General features: G+C 45.3%; 1 protein-coding gene across 2 annotated transcripts in view; it reads right to left on the bottom strand.

The window, feature by feature from the left end:
* Positions 1–5251: 5251 nt before the first annotated feature.
* LOC119975795 (carcinoembryonic antigen-related cell adhesion molecule 1-like) overlaps positions 5252–9143 on the bottom strand; it is a 345216-nt gene continuing 341324 nt past the window's right edge. For both annotated transcript variants that reach the window (XM_038815653.1, XM_038815651.1), the window contains exon 6: positions 5252–5682. In XM_038815653.1, coding sequence (XP_038671581.1) covers positions 5637–5682 — 46 coding nt within the window. In that variant the 3' untranslated portion in view covers positions 5252–5636. The remainder of the gene's footprint in view (positions 5683–9143) is intronic.

Below are 9143 nucleotides of genomic sequence, written 5' to 3'. Positions count from 1 at the left end.
CCTGACGGGATATATCCAAGGATTCTATGGGAAGCAAGAAATGAAATTGCAGAGCCGTTGGCAATGATCTTTTCGTCCTCGCTGTCAACAGGGGTGGTATCAGAGGATTGGAGAGTGGCGAATGTCGTGCCCCTGTTCAAAAAAGGGAATAGGGATAACCCTGGGAATTACAGGCCAGTTAGTCTTACTTCGGTGGTAGGCAAAGTAATGGAAAGGGTACTGAGGGATAGGATTTCTGAGCATCTGGAAAGACACTGCTTGATTAGGGATAGTCAGCACGGATTTGTGAGGGGTAGGTCTTGCCTTACAAGTCTTATTGACTTCTTTGAGGAGGTGACCAAGCATGTGGATGAAGGTAAAGCAGTGGATGTAGTGTACATGGATTTTAGTAAGGCATTTGATAAGGTTCCCCATGGTAGGCTTATGCAGAAAGTAAGGAGGCATGGGATAGTGGGAAATTTGGCCAGTTGGATAACAAACTGGCTAACCGATAGAAGACAGAGAGTGGTGGTGGATGGCAAATATTCAGCCTGGAGCCCAGTTACCAGTGGCGTACCGCAGGGATCAGTTCTGGGTCCTCTGCTGTTTGTGATTTTCATTAACGACTTGAATGAGGGAGTTGAAGTGTGGGTCAGTAAATTTGCAGATGATACGAAGATTGGTGGAGTTGTGGATAGTGAGGAGGGCTGTTGTCGGCTTCAAAGAGACATAGATAGGATGCAGAGCTGGGCTGAGAAGTGGCAGATGGAGTTTAGAACATAGAACATAGAACATAGAAAGGTACAGCACAGAACAGGCCCTTCGGCCCTTGATGTTGTGCCGAGCAATGATCACCCTACTTAAACCCACGTAACCCGTATACCCGTAACCCAACAATCCCCCCATTAACCTTACACTACGGGCAATTTAGAATGGCCAATCCACCTAACCCGCACATCTTTGGACTGTGGGAGGAAACCGGAGCACCCGGAGGAAACCCACGCACACACGGGGAGGACGTGCAGACTCCACACAGACAGTGACCCAGCCGGGAATCGAACCTGGGACCCTGGAGCTGTGAAGCATTGATGCTAACCACCATGCTACCGTGAGGCCCCCTGACAAGTGTGAGGTTGTCCATTTTGGAAGGACAAATATGAATGCGGAATACAGGGTTAATGGTAGGGTTCTTGGCAATGTGGAGGAGCAGAGAGATCTTGGGGTCTATGTTCATAGATCTTTGAAAGTTGCCACTCAAATGGATAGAGCTGTGAAGAAGGCCTATGGTGTGCTAGCATTCATTAGCAGAGGGATTGAATTTAAGAGCTGTGAGGTGATGATACAGCTGTACAAAACCTTGGTCAAGCCACATTTGCAGTTCTGGTCGCCTCATTTTAGGAAGGATGTGGAAGCTTTGGAAAAGGTGCAAAGGAGATTTACCAGGATGTTGCCTGGAATGGAGAGTAGGTCATACGAGGAAAGGTTGAGGGTGCTAGGCCTTTTCTCATTAGAACGGAGAAGGATGAGGGGTGGCTTGATAGAGGTTTATAAGATGATCAGGGGAATAGATAGTGTAGACAGTCAGAGACTTTTTCCCCGGGTGGAACATACCATTATAAGGGGACATAAATTTAAGATAAATGGTGGAAGATATAGAGGGGATGTCAGAGGTAGGTTCTTTACCCAGAGAGTAGTGGGGGCATGGAATGCACTGCCTGTGGAAGTAGTTGAGTTGGAAACGTTAGGGACCTTCAAGCGGCTATTGGATAGGTACATGGATTAGGGTAGAATAATGGAGTGTAGATCAATTTCTTCTTAAGGGCAGCACAGTAGCATTGTGGATAGCACAATTGCTTTACAGCTCCAGGGTCCCAAGTTCGATTTCGACTTGGGTCACTGTCTGTGTGGAGTCTGCACATCCTCCCCGTGTGTGCGTGGGTTTACTCCGGGTACTCTGGTTTCCTCCCACAGTCCAAAGATGTGCAGGTTGGGTGGATTGGCCATGAAAAATTGCCCTTAGTGTCCAAAATTCTATGATTAACCTAGGACAAAGGTTCGGCACAACATCATGGGCCGAAGGGCCTGTTTAGAATCATAGAATCATAGAATCATAGAATTTACAGTGCAGAAGGAGGCCATTCAGCCCATCGGGTCTGCACCGGCTCATGGAAAGAGCACCCTACCCAAGGTGTAAAACTCCACCCTATCCCCATAACCCAGTAACCCCACCCAACACTAAGGGCAATTTTGGACACTAAGGGCAATTTATCATGGCCAATCCACCTAACCTGCACATCTTTGGACTGTGGGAGGAAACCGGAGCATCCGGAGGAAACCCACGCACACACGGGAGGATGTGTAGACTCCGCACAGACAGTTCTGTGCTGTATTTCTCTATCTCTATCTATCTAACCTGCCAAGCGATTTTTCACAGTGCTCAGCAAAGGTTTATACCAACAAAAATGAAGGACGGTAGAAAGAGGGAAAATCGACCGTGGATATCTAAGGAAATAAGGGGGAGTATCAAATTGAAGGAAAAAGCATATAAATTGGCAAAGATTGCTGGGAGATTAGAGGACTGGGAAATCTTTAGGGGGCAACAGGAAGCTACTAAAAAAGCTATAAAGAAGAGTAAGATAGATTATGAGAGTAAACTTGCTCAGAATATAAAAACAGACAGTAAAAGTTTTTACAAATATATAAAACAAAAAAGAGTGGCTAAGGTAAATATTGGTCCTTTAGAGGATGAGAAGGGAGTTTTAATAATGGGAGATGAGGAAATGGCTGAGGAACTGAACAGGTTTTTTGGGTCGGTCTTCACAGTGGAAGACACAAATAACATACCAGCGACTGATAGAAATGAGGCTATGACAGGTGAGGACCTTGAGAGGATTGTTATCACTAAGGAGGTAGTGATGGGCAAGCTAATGGGGCTAAAGGTAGACAAGTCTCCTGGCCCTGATGGAATGCATCCCAGAGTGCTAAAAGGGATGGCTGGGGAAATTGCAGATGCACTAGTGATGATTTACCAAAATTCACAAGACTCTGGGGTAGTCCCGGTGGATTGGAAATTAGCAAACGTGACACCATTGTTTAAAAGAGGTAGGCAGAGAGCAGGAAATTATAGACCAGTGAGCTTAACTTCGGTAGTAGGGAAGATGCTGGAATCTATCATCAAGGAAGAAATAGCGAGGCATCTGGATAGAAATTATCCCATTGGGCAGACCCAGCATGGGTTCATAAAGGGCAGGTCGTGCCTAACTAATTTAGTGGAATTTTTTGAGGACATTACCAGTGCAGTAGATAATGGGGAGCCAATGGATGTGGTATATCTGGATTTCCAGAAAGCCTTTGACAAGGTGCCACACAAAAGGTTGCTGCATAAGATAAAGATGCATGGCATTAAGGGTAAAGTAGTAGCATGGATAGAGGGTTGGTTAATTAATAGAAAGCAAAGAGTGGGGATTAATGGGTGTTTCTCTGGTTGGCAATCAGTAGCTAGTGGTGTCCCTCAGGGATCCGTGTTGGGCCCACAATTGTTCACAATCTACATAGATGATTTGGAGTTGGGGACCAAGGGCAATGTGTCCAAGTTTGCAGATGACACTAAGATGAGTGGTATGCCTTCTTGACTACCTTCTCCACCTGTGTTGGCCCTTTCAGTGACCTGTGGGCCTGTACACCTAGATCTCTCTGACAGTCAATACACTTGAGTGTTCTACCATTCACTGTATATTCCCTACCTGCATTAGACCTTCCAAAATGTATTACCTCACATTTGTCCAGATTAAACTCCATCTGCCATCTCTCCGCTGAAATCTCCAAACAATCTAAATCCTGCTGTATCCTCTGACAGTCCTCATCGCTATCCACAATTCCACCAACCTTTGTGTCGTCCGCAAATTTACTAATCATCACGATCATGACTGATCATCCAACTCAATAGCCTAATCCTGCTTTCTCCCCCATAGCCTTTGATCCCAGTCTCCCCAAGTGCTATATCCAACTGGCTCTTGAATATATTCAATGTTTTAGCATCAACTACTTCCTGTGGTAATGAATTCCACAGGCTCACCAGTCTTTGTGTGAAGAAATGTCTCCTTATCTCTGTCCGAAATGGTTTACTCTGAATCCTCAGACTGTGACCCCTGGTTCTGGACACACCCATCATTGGTAACATCTTCCCTGCATCTACCCTATCCAGTCCTGTTAGAATTTTATACGTCTATGAGATTCCCCATCCCCCCAAGCTATGAAGAAAGGTTGAGTAGATTAGGATTATTTTTGTTGGAAAGACGGAGGTTGAGGGGGGACCTGATTGAGGTCTACAAAATCATGAGAGGTATGGACAGGGTGGATAGCAACAAGCTTTTTCCAAGAGTGGGGGTGTCAATTACAAGGGGTCACGATTTCAAGGTGAGAGGGGGAAAGTTTAAGGGAGATGTGCGTGGAAAGTTTTTTACGCAGAGGGTGGTGGGTGCCTGGAATGCTTTACCAGCGGAGGTGGTAGAGACGGGCACGATAGCATCATTTAAGATACATCTGGACAGATATATAACGGGCGGGGAACAGATGGAAGTAGATCCTTGGAAAATGGGCAACAGGTTTATATTAAGGATCTGGATCGGCGCAGGCTGGGAGGGCCGAAGGGCCTGTTCCTGTGCTGTAATTTTCTTTGTTCGTTGTTCATTCTCCTGAACTCCAATCCCAACCTAGTCAATCTCTCCTCATATGACAGTTCCGCCATCCCTGGAATCAGTCTGGGAAACCTTCACTGCACTCCCTCGAGGGCAAGAACATCCTTCCTCAGAGAAGGAGACCAAAACTGCGCACAATACTCCAAGTGTGGCCTCACCAAGGCCCTGTACAATTGCTGCAACACATCCCTGCTTCTATACTCGAATCCTCTTGCAATGAAGGTCAACATATCATTCGCCTTCTTTACTGCTGCATCAGATTACTGTTATATGTGTCAGGAATTTCCTGTTTATGCCATTCCCGACCTTACCAGTCCCAGTTTGGAGACCTCCAGGAACAAGGCTGAGAGAGAGAGAGAAGTTCTTCGAATTATGATGGGGACTCTGGGCCATGTGACCAGCTGGAAATATTCAACTGCAATAATCTTGTTTGTAAATAGATCCTGAATCCCCAAACCTTTCAGTAAGTTATCCAGGTTCAGTACTGTGGAGAGCATCCAGCTTCTTTAACAATAACACATGTGAATGGGTAGAGTTCTGGCAGATGTATTTTAATAGATACACACATGGTTTCATATAAACAACTGGCACAACCAGTTCCCTCCAATCATATTAACACCTGCATCTTCACTATAATGTAACAAAGCCCCTCATTGAGCAATATTCTTTAGTTCCTCTTTCATATTTTCATTTCAGAGCCACTGCGTTGCTTCCACAGATCAATAAGAGTTGCCCAACGAGCTTCACTTAAACAGGATGTCCACCAGATTGACCGTCTGATACATAAACACAGCAGTGGGCCAAGTGGTGCGTTGCTCCTTTTTCAGCAATACATTTATACCATCATCTCTGAGCAGTTTGCATGATCACGGAATTTGGTGAGAGACAATATAACTGCCTTGTTAGTTTAACTCCTAGATCCTCAGCCTGAATAATTGCCTGCGTATCACCCAGACACGGTTACTGATGAATTCTAGTCACTGCTGGAGGCACGTGACAGCGATACCTGCAAAATAAAAATGGAATACGTTAGCGGAAATTGAAGACACTCTGCTGGATGAGGTTATAAAATGGAGGGAATGAATGGGATTGGTCAGGTTTCAACAGCAAAAGTACCTCCAAAGAAGCTGCCTTTACTCAGGCTGGAGAGGGTGTGGAAAAGCCAACATATACCCACTCCACCCCCAACATTAACACCATCTACTAATCACTCATCAACCCAACACAGTGCACCTCTCCCTCACCCACAGACATCAACTGGCCGACACTTCCCCCCCAACACACACTCTCAGTCCAAAGTCTCTACACACACACGCACAGACTCTTACCCACACTCTTCACACTCACACACACTCTTACCCATACTCAACACACTCACACACACTCATACTCACTCTTACCCATACTCTTCACACCCACACACTCACACACTCTTACCCATACTATTCACACTCAACACACACACTCTTACCCATACTCTTCACACTCAACACACACTCACACACACTCTTACCCATACTCTTCACACTCACACACACTCTTACCCATACTCTTCACACTCAACACACACACTCTTACCCATACTCTTCACACTCAAACACACACTCACACACACTCTTACCCATACTCTTCACACTCACACACACTCTTACCCATTCTCTTCACACACACACGCACTCTGAGCAATATTCTTCACACTCACACACACTCTTACCCATACTCTTCACACTCACACACACACTCATACTCACTCTTACCCATACTCTTCACACCCACACACACTCACACACTCTTCCCCATACTCTTCACACTCACACACACACACTCTTACCCATACACTTCACACTCACAACTCACACACACTTACCCATACTCTTCACACTCACACACACACTTACCCATACTCTTCACACTCACACACACACTTACCCATACTCTTCACACTCACACAAACACTCACACACACTCTTACCCATACTCTTCACACTCACACACACTCTTACCCATACTCTTCACACTCACACACACACTCTTAGCCATACACTTCACACTCACACACACACATTTACCCATACTCTTCACACTCACACACACACTTACCCATACTCTTCACACTCACACACACTCATACTCACTCTTACCCATACTCTTCACACCCACACACACTCACACACTCTTCCCCATACTCTTCACACTCACACACACACTCTTACCCATACACTTCACACTCACACACTCACACACACTTACCCATACACTTCACACTCAAACACACACTTACCCATACTCTTCACACTCACACACACTCATACTCACTCTTACCCATACTCTTCACACTCATACACACACTCACACACACTCTTACCCATACTCTTCACACTCACACACACTCTTACCCATTCTCTTCACACACACAAGCACTCTGAGAAACTCTCACACACACTCTTACCCATACTCTTCACACTCACACACACTCTTACCCATACTCTTCACACTCACACACACACACTCATACTCACTTTTACCCATACTCGTCAAATCCACACACACTCACACACTCTTCCCCATACTCTTCACACTCACACACACACTCTTACCCATACACTTCACACTCACACACACACTTACCCATACTCTTCACACTCACACACACTCATACGCACTCTTACCCATACTCTTCACACTCACACACACACTCACACACACTCTTACCCATACTCTTCACACTCACACACACTCTTACCCATACTCTTCACACTCACACACACACTCATACTCACTCTTACCCATACTCTTCACACTGACACACACACTTACCCATATTCTTCACACTCACACACACACTTACCCATACTCTTCACACTCACACACACTCTTACCCATACTCTTCACACTCACACACTCTCTTACACATACTCTTCACACTCACACACACTCTTTCCCATACTCTTCACACTCACACACACTCTTACCCATACTCTTCACACTCACACACACACTTACCAATACTCTTCACACTCACACACACTCACACGCACTTTAACCCATACTCTTCATACTCACACACACTCACACATACTTTCACCCATACTCTTCACACTCACACACACTCTTACCCATACTCTTCACATTCACACTCACACACATTCTTACCCATACTCTTCACACTCACACACACACTTACCCATATTCTTCACACTCACAAACACTCTTACCCATACTTTTCACACTCACACACACTCTTACCCATGCTCTTCACACACACACACACTTCCCCATACTCTTCACACTCACACACACACTTACACATAATCTTCACATTCACACACACACACACACACACTTAACCATACTCTTCACACTCACACACACTCTTACCCATACTCTTCACACTCACACACACACTTACCCATACTCTTCACAGTCACACACACACACTTACCCATATTCTTCACACTCACACACACTCTTACCTATACTCTTCACACTGAGAGACATTTACCCATACTCTTCACACTAACACACACACTTACCCATACTCTTCACACTCACACACTCACACACACTTACCCATACTCTTCACACTCACACACACACTTACCCATACTCTTCACACTCACACACACTCATACGCACTCTTACCCATACTCTTCACACTCACACACACTCTTACCCATACTCTTCACACTCAACACACACACTCTTACCCATACTCTTCACACTCACACACACACTCACACACACTCTTACCCATACTCTTCACACTCACACACACTCTTACCCATTCTCTTCACACACACACGCACTCTGAGCAATATTCTTCACACTCACACACACTCTTACCCATACTCTTCACACTCACACACACACTCATACTCACTCTTACCCATACTCTTCACACCCACACACACTCACACACTCTTACCCATACTCTTCACACTCACACACACACACTCTTACCCATACACTTCACACTCACAACTCACACACACTTACCCATACTCTTCACACTCACACACACACTTACCCTACTCTTCACACTCACACACACTCATACTCACTTACCCATACTCTTCACACTCACACAAACACTCACACACACTCTTACCCATACTCTTCACACTCACACACACTCTTACCCATACTCTTCACACTCACACACACACTCTTACCCATACACTTCACACTCACACACACACATTTACCCATACTCTTCACACTCACACACACACTTACCCATACTCTTCACACACACACACACTCACACACTCTTCCCCATACTCTTCACACTCACACACACACTCTTACCCATACACTTCACACTCACACACTCACACACACTTACCCATACACTTCACACTCAAACACACACTACCCATACTCTTCACACTCACACACACTCATACTCACTCTTACCCATACTCTTCACACTCATACCACACTCACACACACTCTTACCCATACTCT

Source organism: Scyliorhinus canicula, chromosome 13 (assembly GCF_902713615.1).
Source record: "Scyliorhinus canicula chromosome 13, sScyCan1.1, whole genome shotgun sequence".
In the NCBI taxonomy this organism is placed as follows: domain Eukaryota; kingdom Metazoa; phylum Chordata; class Chondrichthyes; order Carcharhiniformes; family Scyliorhinidae; genus Scyliorhinus; species Scyliorhinus canicula.
Note: the sequence above shows the minus strand (reverse complement) of the source record. Positions and strands in the feature narration are given on the sequence as shown.